At 44.7% G+C, this 17,911-nt stretch overlaps 1 protein-coding gene across 1 annotated transcript in view; it reads left to right on the forward strand.

Moving 5' to 3' along the window:
- SATB2 (SATB homeobox 2) overlaps window positions 1-17,911 on the forward strand; it is a gene marked incomplete at both ends in the record, with an annotated part of 130,558 nt that overhangs the window by 96,156 nt on the left and 16,491 nt on the right. The window contains 2 exons of the mRNA XM_082484363.1: window positions 271-426; window positions 11,552-11,749. Coding sequence (XP_082340489.1) covers window positions 271-426; window positions 11,552-11,749 — 354 coding nt within the window. The remainder of the gene's footprint in view (window positions 1-270; window positions 427-11,551; window positions 11,750-17,911) is intronic.

Genomic DNA, 17,911 nt, shown 5'->3' on the forward strand with positions numbered 1-17,911 from the left:
CCCCGGCTACCTATCCTGTTGTTGAGCTGCTCAATAAACATGCTGGGAGAGGGAGAGGGGGAGAGTTGACAGGGCCTTGCATGTCCTATAGGAATGCACTGCAATTATTTCCAATCACAATTAACCTGATTAGAATAATGGACAGGAAGTGTCCCTCTGTAGCTAATGCAGTTTGGCATCAGCTGACTGAAATCCTTTGATAATTTCTGCACAGATGGCTGGGCTGAAAGCAGCACTTTTTTAATTATTATTTTCATGGTCTCTTGGTAGGCCAAAACCTCGACACCAACAACAGACCTCCCCATTAAGGCGGATGGCGCCAACGTCAACATCACAGCTGCCATTTATGACGAGATCCAACAGGAGATGAAAAGGGCCAAGGTATCTCAAGCTCTGTTTGCCAAAGTGGCTGCCAATAAAAGTCAGGTGAGTGGTAGAGGGGATTTCGTTATTGCGGGGCTTTTCGGGGTTTTGTTTTTAAAGCAAACTCTGGGGTTGGAACTAGACCCATCTCCTCCTCCCACCAATAAAAATACATCTGTTCCTACAATAATAATAATCTTCATCTCTGGGGAACCTGTCGTGTTTTTGGCTTTTGCCTGCTTAAGTGGTTTCCTTTTCCCTTTTAAAATAGGCTGAGGAAAGGATGAGCTCACAGCCAAGCTTTTTCTCCCCTTTTATACAAACACTCATGTCTTTTCCCATTTGTGATATATAACTTACACCATTGCTAGTGGGACAAGGACCTTTCAAAATGATGGTATCCTTCTCATTTGGCAGGTAGAGCAATTGTTTTCTTAAGTGATTAACTGAGGGAAGGCAATGGGAAACCACTTATTAGGCAGGTGTTTCCTTTTTTTGCACGTTGTATGTGCTGCATACGGTATTGCCATGTGAATAATTCACATCGGATCCAATCACTTTTACAAAAAGGCATGAGAGGGCACTGCACTGAGTTCTCCTGGATTAATTTCCACCTTGGGTTTAAAAAATACATGCAGGCAAACCTAGGTCGGGGTGAAATTCTTGAAGAGGATCCATTAATTTAAAAATTTCATCCAACTCTTTAAAAAAATATAATGCACCAGAAGGGATTTTGTTGAAAGGATGACAGACAGAATTTTTTGTAGGACGGGTAGCAAGTAGACTGGAGACCGTTGGTAGGAATTGTTTACTCAGTGAAAAGGGCTTCTTATGATCCTGGATGAAATTACTCAGTTGTGCTAGGAGAGTGCATTAGTATGCACGTAAAAATGCACAAATGTGTCTGTGACAATGACAGAGTGCGATAGAAGTATCTAGATGCGTGCACTCTGCAAAATACATACTTTCTTTTCCTCTGTGCAGGAAAACAATATTGTAGTCATAAAAGTAGATGTAAAATAAGAGGCTGAAAGGCGTATAAACAAAGCATCAAAGGCTATCAAAGCACCTGGGAGAGCCTTGTCCTTGTTACAAGTATTTGTGCCCTGACACATGGAGGTCTGATTCGTTTTTCCTTCCTCATTTAATCATTAATTTTCTTTGCCTTTTGCTTTCTCTTGTCAGGGTACAGGGGTTGCAGTCCGCAACCCCTCTACCCCCCAACAAAATCCCAGGCACAGTATGAAATACATAAAAGGAAAATACCATGGAACCCTCTTAAACTGTTAAATGCATAAAAATCTCATGTACCACATGGCAAAATATAATGAGAACTGGAGCTGTTAAACGAATAAAGCTGTTAAAAGCATAATGCCACTTGGCACAACTACTGTGCATTTAACGGTTTTCCACTGTGTAATAAATGACATATGTGGTAAACGTGCAGTAAATATAAAAACTGCACAATTGATTTTGCAAACGTGCCCCTTATTCTTTACTCCATGCAGATATCAAAGTTCCACCCAGAATCCGGACTGGACAGCTTTTAATAAGGAGTGTTTAACACAGACTGAATGCCAGTCTCTCTGAGGTTTGGCTTCAAATTGCCGGCAAGCTTCCTGTCATTATACCCAGAGGCTTCTTGAAATAGAGAGGGACTGAACCACCCAACAATAATTTGGGTGGCTCACCAGCTTCGGTCTGTGCCAGCTTGAGTGCGCTTCTCTGGCAGCATTGCACACCAGCACCAAAACAAAAATAAAAAACTCCGTAGTCTTTCACGTGGAAAAAGAACAGGGCAGATTTTGAAAGCCAGATGCAAAAGGTTAAAGAACAGGATCCACAAATGTTCTTGTTTAAAGCAAAGTTACAGCACATAAAGGTTTTGTTTCTTCAGCAGCAGCGAATAAAGAAGTGTTTCTGAGGCTGATGTTTCTTTTGTTTCACAGCCCTGCCAAAGCAATACTGGCTCCCTGGGATGACCCAGCATTCGCCATGCTGAGATGTCATAGCGCTCTGCTGGAGCATGAAAGTGGTTTATGGGGGCACTGGAAGGCAGGCACAGAGAAGCTGTAGCCAAGTACCATAGTGGGATGGGGCCTCCCCCTGCCCCAAAGCCCACCTGCGTGCCTGCCCCCCGGCCTGCCTCCGTGTGCCTGTGGTGTCCCACTGCTGGCTGGGGTGCCCAGTGGCCAGGAAGAATGCCAAAAGCAAGGACACAGCTGCTTGTGTAGGGGAGAGCCACTGGCATGGTGGGATGGTTGGCATGTTGCCTTACATCTAGCCTGTTTGAAAATGAGCGGCGGGACTTTCCCGGTGCTTTGTGAAGGCAGTTGTGCCATTCATGGGCATTTCTGGTGAAGATGCTGCTGATTTCAGCAGCTAAATTACGTGGTGGGAAGCGCTCATTGAAAACTGCCCGTGTTTGCAGAAGAGAGAGTTTGAAAGAGGGGAAAAAAGAGCTAGTCTGAGGGTTTGCTTGGACTCTCCGCCAAGGTTCGTTCACTTGCTGTTCTCCACAGGCCTGTCTTGCATTGCGTTGGCTTCCTCTATTATTCCCTCACCCCAGACTACTGAGAGGCTTCCAGTTTGCTAACAAGGCATGTGTTATGTTGGGCGCTGCTGTTCTGTCAACAGCAATCCACGGTGCTGTGAGATCTTCACAGTTTTAGCAGCCAGTGAATCTCCGACAGGGCTGTTTTGACATTTTATATGCAGGGCTGTATGTCATGTACCCGAGAGAGCATCCAGAGCCAATGGAGGCCTCATTTCGTCTCCTGTCTTCGTACAGGAAGAGTGGTACCCACTGAGAGCCGTTATTGCAAGTGGCATCATCTACTGGTGGAGTTAATTGACTTCTAATTTAACAAGTAGCCATCTTTATTCTTAAGTCATGGCAGAGTCTCGGTTCAGCAACTAAAGGGAAAGGCAGCTGCTATAAACTGAGGTTACAAATCACAGAGCTCACAAGTCAACATAAATGCAAGGAACAGGGCCTCAAGCAGGTACCCAGGTAGTATGGTGAGATTTCTTTAAGGGAATCCACCTTCATAGAGATCTCAAGCCGTTCATTTTAGACATTGACTTATTCATCACTTATTTACCTTAATAAGCGTTCTATTCCTTGCAACTTACATCTAGACATTTGTAGTCTTGTTTGTGAAGTGCCATGCATCCCTTTGTATTTTTGAAGGCAGCAGGAGCGGAGGGGCTCAGTGCCCTCCTAACACAGCCTCCAAAGCTGTCATCCGATTTTACTTGCCAGCTGTTAGTGATGTACCCGCTGGAGAGCATGCTTCGCTGGGGATGCCACCTGCTAGTGCCCTTTGTCCTTTAAATGGCTAAACCTGGGACCTGTACTATCATGTTGGGAGTGTTTCTGAGAGTGGCTGGAACACCAGGATTTGGTTTCCAGTCTGTGCTTTGGGCTCTCCTGGTTATATTTAATTCACGAGGAGATGGGTTTCCGGTGTGCCATTTAAGAGAGGTCCAAGGGGCTGATGTGTCTCCAGAGCTGGGCAGTGGGACAGGCGGAGACTTCAACCTTGGGTGCTTCAGGTTTGGACTGTTGGTTGTGAAAACTGGCTTCTACATCCAGTTCTGCAACTGGTCTACAGTACAACTTCAGAAAAAACGTTTCCCCCATGACTATGCGCCAGCGCTTTTGTAATACTGTGCAGCAGCATAACGGCTCTGGATTCTGCTATTGAGAGTCCTAGCAGAGGCTTGCTGTGCTCAGATGACATTTTTTTCTTAGTCTGTGCAAAAGGATTTTAGGAATATAGTTCTTTTCATAGTAAACAGTCACCATCAAAATAAATAGTGGGCATAGCTGGCTTGAGCGCTTGTTGACAGTCTGAGGGATGGCAAAGTTTGTATGAATAGGACGCTGAACTTCCCACAGCTCTCCCAGGACAAGAGACTCTCCTTAATCTGTCTGGGGCAGCGTGGGGAAGTGGGGCACATGCTGCTGGGCATCTGCCCCGGGCAGGGCAAATGGAAGGTTTTGACCTTCACCAGTCCAGTGAAAACAAAAAGTAAAACCTTGAAACTGAAATTCTTCCTCAAGGGACTGGAATTTGTTCCTGTTGCACCATGGTAAAGCAAGAGAGACCCCATGGAAAAACATTCGAAAAAAACACAATCTGGCAAAGCCCAGTCTCTGGTTCATATCTTTGCCCTGTTTAAAAATGAACAAAAAAACTCCAAACTTGACTGGGGATTGGAAGCTGGGGCAGAAAAGCCCTTCAGTTGAGGCACTTCAGGTTAAGAGACACCCGGGCCTAGGGATGGAAATCCCTACAATAGTTCTTTGCCTTTTCTCTGACTTTTCCTATTGAGATCCCTGCCTCATTGCCAGGATTGTCTGGAAGCCTGTTCTCTGGCCAAGGTGGGTGTTAGCCCCACAGTAGGAGCCCACACTAGAAAGGACTCAGCAACATGTCCACCTGCCCGTGCCCTCACCTCCTGTCCATGTCCGAGAAGAAAGTACAGATACTGCATGAGGGATGAGCAGCATCACTCTGAGGCAGGGTTAGCTCTAGAAACCCTTTATTTTGTCCTTCCCTCTCTCTCCTTTCCAACTTATATTCCCTTGTATTCATTTGAGATGATGGGATGTCTTCTCTCCCCGTTTTAATTTATAATAGGTATTTTCTGTGCCCTTAAACTAATTAGCTTCTAGTGAAGATGAACAACAGCTAGAAAAAACAGCTGGTGGTGAAGATGTGTAGCATATATAGTGTATGCATATAGGGCACTTCTTACTACTGTAGCATCTCAGTGTGTTTATGATGTTGTGAATCTCTACAGCTGGGGCATATCTGTTATGCTGATACTTTGATGTTCTTGTTACATGTGGAAGAAATCCAGAAAGACATTTCTCTCCTTGACTGAACTTAAAATTTCTTTGCATTACCTTTGGACATTAGCTTCTTTTTTACAGATTTCTATATGCAGTCACTGTGTGACCCCCATCCAGGACAGCATCTGCAGCAGTGCATTAGCCTCTCAGCAGCTGAGTGAAGTGGGGACAGTTGTGGAGCTGGAGCTTCGCTCAGGAAGTCCTTGGCAGACCTGGGAGCTGATGGCGGGCTGCTTGCCCTAACCACAAGCCCACACTTCCTCTCCAGCGTGGGGAGAGGCTATTTTGAACTTGGCACGCTGGAAATATCCTCAGTGCACAGCATCCTTCCCTCTGAGGCCAAGAGCTGTAAGCAGACTTGGTGTTTCCATGAATCTAAGATATGTCAGGGCTCATGTACCTCATCCGTTTTTTTCTATTGTTTCCTGTTTTATAAGGCTGGTGAGAAACTGGCCCTCGTGAAAGCGCTTTGCATTTTGCCTTGAATTTTGGGGGGAGGGAAAGTACTGCGCATTTCAGAAAATCTAGACTATTGAGTGATTAACCTTGAACTGTATCAAAATGCTCCAAGTAAAGCTTCTCAGGTTCAGTCCCCCTCCCCCGGCCCTCATCAAGAATTCATTGAAGCCATGACAGAACTCTCCATTACAGTTAGTCTTTTATCCATTTCAGCTTTCTTGATTAGGTTATCTTGAATCATTAGGGGGTTTATTTATTTTAATAGACACTTATTGGATTCATGGAAAGAGAGTTTGGCGACTAAGGAACAAGAGCTGAATATTATCTGACTCATTTCACACTGCAGAGTCCCAAACTGAGCAGAGGGAAGAGAGGCTGAGGAAGTTTGTCCAGAGGACTCCTGTGATCCCGCGTAGAAAGCGAGCTTTCTCCAGGGGATCGCAGCATTTCTTTCCTAATCTTTCAAGACTTGCGTTGATCATTGCTGCTTTTTTTTCCTTTTGTCACATATGTTGACATTTTCTGCACTGATGATGTGGGTGAGGAAATGGCCTTTTACATTTATTTTTGAGATTTATTCCTGAATCACTCTTACTAAAAACTCTTCATTTGCCTACTCATGCTTTCACTGGAGACCCTAGAAAATGTCAGCACAGAAAACTGGCTGTATTATTATTATTATTAATAATTTCAATGTAAGTGCAGGGAAGCATGAGGTCTGTTTAGTTGCAGTTTTATCCAGGCTCGAAGCGCCTCATGGTCTAGCCCGAGCGGAAAGGCTGCCTGTGACTAAGTCACCGTGAACACCCAAATGCCGCCTCCTGCGGTGGCTTTCAGTAGAGATGCCACTCGAAGTGTAAGCACTGTCCTGTAGCCCCAGCATAACTAAGCCTGAACTCTTCCCACATGCTTTCTTGTGCTTAATCAGAAACTTGGTCCTTGGCTGACTGCAGGGCAGCAGATCTGCAGGGAGCAGTTATGGGGGTCAGGATATTTGTGCATACCTTCATGGAGCGTTGGAAAACCTGACCCTATCTGTAGTCTGGTACCTCTTGGATGCTGGAGCAGCCTCCCCTGCTCCGGGGTAAGTCTAGCAAAAGTGAAAGGGTCAAGCTGCTAAAAAGGGCTCAGGGATAAGTGACAGAGAATATGGCTCACAATCGCAGCACCAGCTAACTGTCCCTCAAGGGGGTTTGAGTGCGCCAAGGCTGATGCTTTGGTGTAGTAAGCACGCTGTTTCTTTAACAGCATAAAAGCACAATGGGAATGGCTGGCTTCCTGCAGATTTTTGTTGTTGTTTGCTTAGCTATGTGGAAATGTATTTGATTAGGAGACAGAGAGAGAGGTTAAAAATAGGACATTAATATGATATTATTTGTTTTATCAAATAAAATGCTTAGAAAATGTTTATCGTGTCTCATGAGAACAACAAAAATAGAGGCCAGCACTTCTCTGCATCTCTCTTTAATGAGCTAAATTGGGCTGCACTGTCGATGCCTCTATAAGTTTTGGGGTGAAATGAAGGAAGTTCTGAGCAGAATTCCTTGTAACCACAAACACTGGGTGTGCCTGACTGGAGAGCCAAAAGCATCTTTTAATTGTGCTGGTTTTCCTCCTCTCTTTATTTTTAATGGAAGACATTCCCATTTGAGAACCTTAGAAGCTGACATTAAGGGCCGGGTTCTGCCACCCATATTGACACTGGCACGTATCAAACTCTCCTGGTAACTCTGTGGCAGTCAAGGGGGCTGTTTGTGCAGTGGGGCGAGACTTGTGATGTGCAGGGGAGGCAGGATCAGAAACACAGCGTATCACGGATCGGGGGAAGGATGTGTTAATTGTTAGATTTTCAGAATACGTTCACAGACGTTGGATTTACTTGTAGTGCAGTGAGCTCAGATGTTGTGGATGAGTGGGGGAAAAGGTGGTGAGATAGCGTCTCCTTCTTCACTTTTCCTTCTTTATGCCAATAAATGCAGCTATAGATGAAAATTCACTGTGAATGGCTGTAGCTCCAAGAATTTCTGTATGTTAGCATTTCTTAAATGAAATAATCCTCCTGGAAAGCTCTGTGTAACATACACAGACCCAAAGAAATAAATAAAAGAAAATAAAAAAAATTGCAACCAAAAAACCCCAAGTTGAGATTTTTAACAGAAAAGGGAGATTTGCGTATTAATAATTCATGAGTTCTCATTGAACATGCACGAAGAAACGGTGCTATTCAATAGAGAATACTGTCATCTGTCACTGTTTTATTTGACATTTACACTTTTTTTTTTTTTGCCTGGTACTGCAAAACTTTCTTGGATGGCGTGCTAAGATTATTTAAATAAATAATTAAAAAAAGCCGATGCAGACTTTTCATCTGCGCATGGGGAAGGCGGTTACTTGCAATCATAAAGAATGTGTGAGTAAGCTGCAGCGCTGTGTTTTCCCACGTATTAGCCAAATCTATTGCCTAATAAGCAGCCCCATAGATGGATAGATAGGGTCTTGAATGGATGGATGAGAGAATGAATGCTTGAATAAATAAAGGGAAGGATAGGAAAAGAGCAATGAAAGGACATATTTGATGCAGAGAAGTGTACACATGCACACAGTGGGTACGTGTGTGTATGTGTGGGGGTGAGCGAATGATGGCTGTTGTGAAGAAAGCTGCCACAAATACATTGCCGTTGCGATGCAAAAATAAATATTTATAAATGGCATTGGGGGAGATCCAGTCCTGCACAACGCGAGAGAAGACAGGGCATTTAGCACAATGACAATTCAGAGTTAGGCGCACCTTGCAATTTCTTGCTAATATTAGGCTCATGAAAATCTTTCTGCTCTGTAGGTTAGTTATTATTTATAAAAATCACAGAACCAGCTGATACATTCATAAGCTAATTATTGTAGCAGCTGGGTACACATGGTGCAATATGTCTGAGGCTGTGAAGTATCACAGATTTCTTGGGGCCTGCTGTGGTGGGGGTGTGCTGTTGAAGGCTAGATCCCTTAATCTGATCAGCCAAGCAAATACTTTGTGGGGAAACTGGATTAATATCTCTCTAAATACCACGGATGTGCTTCACCTTCAGAACCAGGCTCCTTTAAACGTGCCATTAGCTTATCTCCTTTGGGGAATGGAGAAGTTCTCAGGTGTCCTCAGGATGGCGGGGTCTTTGCCTGGTGCCTCCCTTTGCCAGAAATTAATTTGGTTTGCTCATGTCTGCACACATGGTCACACTGCAGTCTAATCTTTTCCCTAATAGCTCCAAGGTCAGGACCTCGCATGTTGCCAGGCAAATTGAGCGCTATCCTTCTTAAAGACTAATGGCAGCGAATGCCTAGTCCATAATGAGGCCTGTAGTGTTGCTCTAAGTGATTGTAATGAGTGCTGATTATAACGGGACAGATAAATCAAAATGCAGCGGTCGCTGTCGGGCTAGCCGGTCCAACTTTGTGAAGGGGAGGTGGCCCGACTGAGCCGTCCCCGCAGCACCCCACAGCCCTCAGGAGAGCCCCAGGAGCCGTCCTCCCCCAGGGCTGTCCTGCACAGGGCTCCAGCTACACCAGGTGTGGGGTTTTGTGTGTATTTTCTGTTAAACGATTGGTCTTCATGCTGCAGCATCCCTCGGGAGATGTTAAACATACCTGCTTGAAACATTTGAAAGAGTTCAGTTGGAGCCTTATTCAGATCACTGAAAACAGGCAGAAACGGGAGCTTATTTTTTCCACAGATGGTTTGTTTTCCGTTTCAAAAATTATTTCCTTCGTATGGAGGAACCCCTGAGAAAACACTGTGGAGCTGGGAGATTTTCTTCCTGTCTTCTCTCTAAAAGAGGGAAAGTTTGGGGGGATTTCTGAGCAGAGGAAAGGGAAAGAGGAGAACTGAGGGCAAGGGATGTGGCCCAACCAGCATTAAAATGCAGACATCACCTGGCTGAGAAATTACCCAAATACCAGTCAAAATACTTCAAAAACATAATGCAGATTTTTTTTTTTTTTGCTAAGTAAATGATTAGATATCTTGTTTTCATCCTTGCCCCCCCCCCCAACCCTCCTAGTTTATTGCAAGAAAAGATCAGGTCTGCACAAATGTGGCCTCTCACTTGTAAAAACAAGGCAGTGTTGTGTTACAGATTAGTTTATAAATCCCTGGTGGCTTCACAGTTCAGTGCCTACAGCTGCTGCAGATGGGCCTGGGTTTTTGTCTCTTCGCTGTGCTGCAGCCGGCAGTTGAAGGAGAAAATGGAATGATCAGGTTATTAACATGTAGGCCGTGAGGAAGAGGCTGCACAATGAGAACAGCTGGTGTTGCTGTCTTGGCTGATGCAGCGGAGATAATCAAATCTTGCCTTTTTTTGGGGGGGGGTGGGGGGTGAAGGCAAGAAGACACAGTGGAGAGTAAGACAAACAACGGCTTATGATATTATATACGGGGTTTAGAGTGCACGGTAGAAGTTGTCAATGACTTACAAGTTGTTACACAAAAAAAGCAATACCAAAACCCCCCTATGTGGGCTGGTAATGAACCTGGCTGTTCAGCTTGCTCTAGCCACTGTTTGGAAAAATACAGTTTTGGCTACTTCTCGTGCAGAACATCTTTAACATTGATCGAGCTATCTTTTAGGTATTGTAAGGTGCCTGTCAAAATGGTGTCAAAATGCTGAGTTGTAGCTCGAAAATGATGGGTTATAAAGCTACTAGGTAAAATATTTTGACAGGAGTCAGTAAGGCGCGTTGACAGCATCCTCGGCATTATCTTCTCATATTCTGTCATTTGCATTGCATCTCCTGCGTGCAGGCACAGGAGGGGAGTCGCTGTCCCCAGCCCCAAGCGGGGCCGGCTGCTGGCAGGCAGGATGGGGTTGGCCATGTCGTCCCCCTCGGGCAGGTGCAGCAACAGCCACCATCCCTGGTTAACCTGCTGGGGACGCCGGGTCACTGCCACACACGCTCAACGCACACAGGGCTGTCCTCACCTTAACAGCTATTGCCATTGTGCTCTCGGGTTGGCTTTGTGTTTGAGAGTGGTTTCCTCTTCCTGGAGCCCTGGTGCTTTTCCCTCCTGTGGTCTGAGCCCTCAGCCCTCATGGAGAGGTCCTACAGGATTTCCTACGGTGGTAACTTTTTGAAGGCATTTCAAACTAACCTTAAAACAATATAGCAGGAACAAAATCTACTATTATTATGATATGTAGTTGGGTTTAGAATTACCTCCACCTAGTATCTGGATCTCTCTAGTAACTTCTGCAGAACCCTGTTGGTTGCTTTCCTGCTAAATACTAGAGGATTCCCTTTCTGTGAGGTAGTGTCTTCTAAGTGGTCACTTCATTATTTAAAGCTGGCAAATTTTAGTGGGGTTCAGAGCTGCGGGAGGTCTTTACTTGATAGTATCTTCTTATAAACATTTTCAGTAGTGGTTCGATTTCTGGTCCTGCAGCTACAACCTTTAGCGTGAGGGTTGTTAGCAAGTCTCAGGGGTTATGTCTCCTTTTCTTTTGCTTGGATGAAGAAATAAAGGAGCTCTCAAACAGAAGTGGAGATGCACCTTTATTTCAACTCTGGTTTTCTATAGAAAAAAGTGTTTATATCTGAGCGTTTAAAACATGGTATGGTTACCACAGGGGGCAAGATGCTGTGCTTCCTGGTTCCTATTAAGCAGTGCTGGTTGTGTCTGTTTCTCCAACTTGCGGGAAATATAATAAATATATCAAGGATTTGTTGAGACCAGAGGGCAGCTGAGGGTAGGGGGTGCTCTGTGTGAGATGAGACCAAGGAAACTTGCAACACAGAGCTTTAGGCCTAGCTGACCTTCCGCTCACGTCTGGTTCCTCAGTGCTTGGTAAATTAACTGTGCTGACCCCACCGTTGCAGGGCTGGCTGTGTGAGCTGCTTCGCTGGAAAGAAAACCCAAGTCCGGAAAACCGCACCCTTTGGGAGAACCTCTGCACCATTCGCCGCTTCCTGAACCTTCCCCAGCACGAGAGGGATGTGATCTACGAGGAAGAATCCAGACATCATCACAGTGAGCGTATGCAGCATGTTGTCCAGCTCACTCCTGAGCCTGTGCAGGTCAGAGCGCTAACTTCCTTCTCAGGGTGTCTGTGGGGGGAGAACAGCTGTCAGAGATAGAGAGAAGCAATTGGTTCCTGCTCCCTTCTGCTTTGCACGTTGAGACACACCAGTTTCCATCTGTCTGTAGGGCCACATGCAAGCCACAGCTCTCAAGTCCAGAGCTCACTGTGTGTATGTTGAAGCATGTGTGTGAGTGTGTGCAGGTTTGTGTTGGTGGTTGAAGAGAAGAGATGTGACAATCCATGCCACCAATAACAGCAAGGTCAGTAGTAGTGATATTATAGAGCTCCCTTGATGTCAGTACCTGTGTTGTGGCTGAAACACAATTTAGCTGTCTAAAGCTGCCAACATTTAGAGGAGTACAAATGTGTTCCTCAGCAACAGCAAGAAATGTGCAGTTATTTAGGAAGCAGAACAGCAGTGGGGACGTGGTCACTCACTCTTTCTCACAGAACCTGAGCACCCCTGATACCCACTCTCAAATGGCCAACAGGCAACTGCAGGCCTACATTTGCTTTTGTTTGAAGGAGACAGATAACACTTCAGGAAAAGTAGGAGGGTAGGAGAGGAAGTTTGTCTGTGCATGGTTAAGACAGAGGTTTTGAAGAGTGTAACGTGGAGAAGTGTTTTTTATTATATTCACTGAAACTTTTTTAAGTACTTCTAAAATGACCGTGATGAGTATTTTGCAGGGAACAGGCCTTCATTTCACAGCCTCCTCAGGATTGTTTTGCTCCTCTCCACAACCTTTGTGACTAGTGTGAATTTTTGGGTTGTGCACTTTTGTTCTATCCTTGTCTCAGGTCTTAATAGAATGAGAAATAAATAGATACAAATATGTGTAGGGAAAATGAAATTAAAATACTACAAGATTTTTCATCTTTGGATTTCCAGCTTCAGTCAGAAGAGAAAATCAGCCTTAGGTGTATTCCTAATAACTAGTGATGCATGCCACAAATCCAGGCATCTGCTGACGGTCAAGAGAGGCTCAGGAGATGTTTTTCCAATCTAAAAAGCTGAAGTGATGCCTTCCAGAGCAGACCATCCTTTTGGATTGCCACTGGCACTCGGTGCCATTCACTTGATCCCATTGCGTGACTCTCTGATAATCTCACAGTTCCTCCTCCCACCTTTGCTCTCCCCGTTGTTGTTTGATGATGGCTTGCACTGCTTTGCTACTCTTGCTGTGAACCTTGGCATTCAGCCTCTATTCTTTGTCACGGCTCTTGTTGTGCTGCTGCTAGCACTGCTGCCAACTATCTAGTCACCTTTTTTCAAAGGCGGGAGGTTTTTCTGTCTTGTAGTCCTGCCCCTTCTGAAACACGTTGGTCTCACCCAGATTAATTATTGCCTAGTTCAGTCTCCTTTGTCTCTTCTGCTACCAACTTCCTCCTTGCTTTCCATGTGGTCTTTGCCTAGAAGAAAAAATGCATTTCCTGGGGTTCAGATTCGCAGAGCTATGAAGTAGGGGAAGTGGTCTAAGTAATTAACATTGCAAGTTTTGTCTTCCATGTTCCCAAAAGTTTGTGGGGTCTTAGAGGCAAGAAGTTACAAAAGAGTAAAGGGCAGAGCTAACATGTGGGAAGACAACTAGACCTGTGTCAATTTGAACATATTAACCTAGTTCTGGTGCCCACAGCAGGCAGGAATATCCTCTAAGGGGCAGTTTGAAGAAGTTTCCCTGAGTTCTTGTGGGTGACCTTGATGATTAGCCTACTTTCCAAAGCCTTCTGCACATCACTTTTCTGCATTGTGCAGGTTGGCTCTTGTGAGTGACACGTTACACTGTGTTGGAATGCGATGCATTTGTATTTGTCAGCAAGTTACAAAGCCATGGATTAATTATTTATTACAGTCAAAATATGAAAAATGAAGAAAAATAAATGGAACCAGCTGGCAACTACATACAGCAAAACTCTGGAGACCCTGGTATACAGTTGATACAGGAGGCTTGTGTTTTGGGGGTGCTGCATTTTAAAGCTATGTTTGCCCATCCAAAAACCCCAGTAGGTTTCTGAGTGGCACGCTATCAGTGCAAGGCACGTGAGGCTTGCTGTCCACCTGCTCCCTACTATCAAAAGATACCCCGCACCAAGCAATTTTTCTGTAGCTTTTCAAGTAGGACTTGAATTGTTTCAAGCAGCAAGGTTTGTTTTTTGGCTTTGCTGCAAGGGTCACTATTAGGTAATTAGCCATGAAGAATCAATGACAGCAGCCAGAGACGTAAAGCTGAGGTCCTCGCACTTGCAGTCATTGGAGATTCTGTGACACTTTACATAAGGGTAGGGGTCTTGGGCCCCGCTCCTGGCCGAACTCCAGGCCAAGTAATTACATTCTGCCTATCTGAAATTCCCTCTGTAGTGTCAAGTGGGAAAGCAGCTCTCATTTCCTTCTCCGAGCAGCGGCGGGTGCGGAATGTCTGCCACAGTGCCTGGTTGCATTTTAGCAGGGGGTTGAAACATCCAAGAGGTGCAGTCACCGACCTACTTTGCTTTGCGGGCTTTGCTAGTGAAAAGTGCACGCTACGTCTAACCCTTACCTGCAGCCTTGATGTCAAGACGACGGTCCTTTGAAGAAGATATGTGTAGCAGCACTGTGAATAACAGCAGGTGCAGTTCTGTAACACCGAAGCAGGCAGGAGGCTCTTACCTCTGCTCACTCTCTCTGCCCGCCCCATCTTTCTATCTGCTGCAATGGGTTTGGTGTGTGTATGGTAACTTGTGTCTGATGCTTGAGTCTCCTGCTCCTCCAGCTGTGAGACTGGGAGAGCCTGAAAACAGGCTGCCCCGTGCTGCTGCCGGAGCTCTCTGCTGCCACGATCGAGCCCTCTCTGGGCTGGGGACACCCCTCTGTCAGGCTGAAGGACTTGGAAGAAAAAAATCCTGGCTATCATCACGAGAGGCATGACCAGGAAAAAGATAATGGCTAGCTAGATTTCAGCCTTTCCCCTCGTATGGCTTCTTGGAAATGGCAAAGATTTCATTGTGATGGGTTTTGCGTAATTCAGTTGACGATTACAGGGTTTGGCATACCTTCAGTGAGGGAATCACCCCAAGGCCAAGGTACGGTTTCTGTGTTCTGTGGCAGGGTATGCACAGTGGGGCAGTTGTTGTAGTGCTGGACGCAACTTGGCTCTTGATGTTTAAGGGATTGTTGTTGATTTTGTGGCAGGTTCTTGCCCTCTCTTTGGTATGACTAGCCTGTACCTCACTGTTTAGCATTAGTTTCAGGGCTTTAAAAAGAAACGTTTTCATTTTTTTCTTTCTTCCATTAGATTTTTTGCATCAGCCATATATTAATCCATTTAATCAAATATTTTCCTTTTTCTGAAATGAAAAATGTCTATAGTGGAAGCTCAGTGCACAAAAAATTCCTCCCTGCACACTTGATTTATTTGTTATTGTGCTGAGGAGTCATAAAATGTGAGCCCTGTGGAGCTCTGTGACATGGCTGTGTTCTCTGGCAGCATCGGGTGTGACCATATGGACGTGCCGGAGTGCGGATTTTCCTTCACATGCCGGTTGCAAAGCATCCACGCTACACCTACATGTTGCTGTGCTTGCAGGCTGAGCTCTCCACAGCCGCTTGCTTGGTTTTTAAAGAAATTCAGGTGTGCACTAAGTGGCTCTTTCTCCCTCCTGTTCTGTGCAATGTGGTGTAATCACAAAACACTGCTGTAGGACGAAGGAAAAGACCTGCGAGGTTGTTGCTAGCTGGGTACCACAAGGACACCACCTCTGATTTACGGAGTGCCCGAGCCACGGGTTCCTGGAGGATGGGAGGGTATCCTGGAAAGCGTTATTATAATTTTGCCCTATTATCCTCTTCCACCACCATCAGCTGTGGGATCCTGGCTGGACCTCTCGTCTGGCCTGGCCTGGCTCTTATGTAGATCCCTTGGACAGACTGTATGCAAAGTAGTCACTCATGCTTCTGTGTTTAGCTTCCTGCTCTGCAGAGGTGAGGGTATGCTGTCTCACTTTCCATCCCTTGCTAAACCCTACCGTTCCCAGGCTGTTCGCTGGCATTGGACCTTTCTGGAGTGTTAATGCTGAGAAATGCCTACAGCCGCTTCCCATTGCCAACCAGGGATTTGGTGTTTGTTACAGACATGCTGGGACACAGTAAATGTAATTTCTCTTCCTTCTCCCACTATTCGTCTGCTGTGTCCACGGTGACCACTCCAGAGAGTAACCGTCTTGCCTGGCACTTTAATATAGTGCTAATTCATTGTTAATTGCTGGGGCAGAGAAACCTGACTCAGTTGGGAAAGTGATGCATCAAGCTGTTGTCTCTGGAGGGTTGGGGTGGATAAGCCAGTTCTCTGGAGTAACGAGCTACCATTGCAGCAAAGTACCTACTATTCAGAGAGCAGAGAAACCTTGGCTTTCACTTTCTGCGTAAGCTGCCAGATAAATCTGCTGAAGCTGGTAGGTACGTACTGATTTAAGAGCAGTCCAATGTTGACTTTAAAGAAACAGGAATGGGTTTCACATGCTTTCTGATACACTGTTACTTTTTTCACTTTTTTAAAATTATGTCCCTCCTCCCTTTTTTTCTCAGAAGCTTTGATTTAGACAAATCTGGCAATTTATAATAGTTCGGATCGTAAATCATGGAGGAACATTAGTAAATAAAAGAAGGCATAGCAGAAAGCTGTAGGAAAGCTCTTTTGTATTGTGTGTTCACTGCAAACATTGTGGTCTCTCTTTAAATATGCGGAAAATAACATACCACAGAAGTAAATGAAATACTAATTTTGTCATTTTGTGAGGGATGGAAGGGAACAAATATTTTAGAAATGACAATGAAATACAAAACAGCAGAACATGGAGCCCTTGTAAAAATGGGTCAAGGCAAGTGGCGATGGCAATCCAATGAAACTAATTTCATATTCTCTTTCTAGAAGTAATAAAGAGAGGAACGAACACCACAGTAGTGCTTCCTAATGAAATATCTGATTCTAAACAACATCTTAGAGTTCATAGGTCATACAGTGCATAGTGTGCAGATGGAAAAAACAGTGAGACTTAAAATTTCTTTTCTTAAAAAATAATATTAATTAGTAATACTTAGGCAATCGTAGATGATGAGTGAAGCAAAACTGTGTTGTTCCATGGGGGAACATGGTGTGCTTAATGATCTATAGGATGATGTGCACAGTAAGTTTTTGCCGTGTTTGTGTGGATTACAGCAGGGCATTTCGCATACTGGAAATCAGGACTGAGTTCTCTTGGAGACTTGGACAAAAACTACTGTCCCAAACCATGCTAGCTCTCTGACATTGTTGCTTACTGTTTTATGTAGACAAATTTTTTTGTAGGGATGGCATGCCCTGTGATTCATTCTTAATGGTTGCACCCTGATAGTTTTGTTTTTTGATTGTTTCTCTGCACCCAAAAGGCAGACCATAAATGAATACCTACTGCTTTTTGATTCCCCTTGCTCCTTATTCCATGGCTGGATGTGATGTCTGCTCACACAGGGGTGGTCAAGACTGGTGAGGCAACTTGTACTCAACAAGCCCAGATGGACTATTAGAGATATTTATATCACAGGTTTATTCATTCCACTCAAAAAGCCCAGAGCTTTGATTTGGGTGGGTTGCAGCTGGAGTATTTATTTTGTCTTTGATTTATAACTACAGGGGGAAATGTATGTCAGAATGAGATCCGTGAATTTTGTGAGTGGAGAATATCTGTCTTCCTCAGTCATTACATTATCTGGAGTTCCAGTCTCTCTCTCTAATCAAAATTAGATAATAGCAGTCAATTTCAGTTTCTCCTTTCAATCTAAACCATTCAAAAAACTCAAAAAAATCTCAAACTATGTAACTTCTATTTCTGTGCAGTATTAAAGCTGAAGGTAATAAATATTGCAAATGCCACTCGCTCAGCATTTATCTCTATCGTGTCTACTTTTGGGTGAGGGTAAGGGACTCTTTCTTCGAAGGAAGCAGTACATGCGAAACTTTCAGAAGGCTTCCACCTCTGAAATGCTTTCTTATACTGCTCCAGTACTGTGCCCTGCAGCCGTACGCTGCGTTTTGGAACAAAAGCTGTGGCTGTGCGCTCTGTTTTTCCATCCTTTTGGTGCACAGTATTTTCCTGACGAGCCACAGTAGTTCAGGAGCTTCTCACGAGGTTTGACAAAGGCAAC

Source organism: Vanellus vanellus (genome assembly GCF_965231255.1).
Source record: "Vanellus vanellus genome assembly, chromosome: 5".
Classification (NCBI taxonomy): Eukaryota; Metazoa; Chordata; class Aves; order Charadriiformes; family Charadriidae; genus Vanellus; species Vanellus vanellus.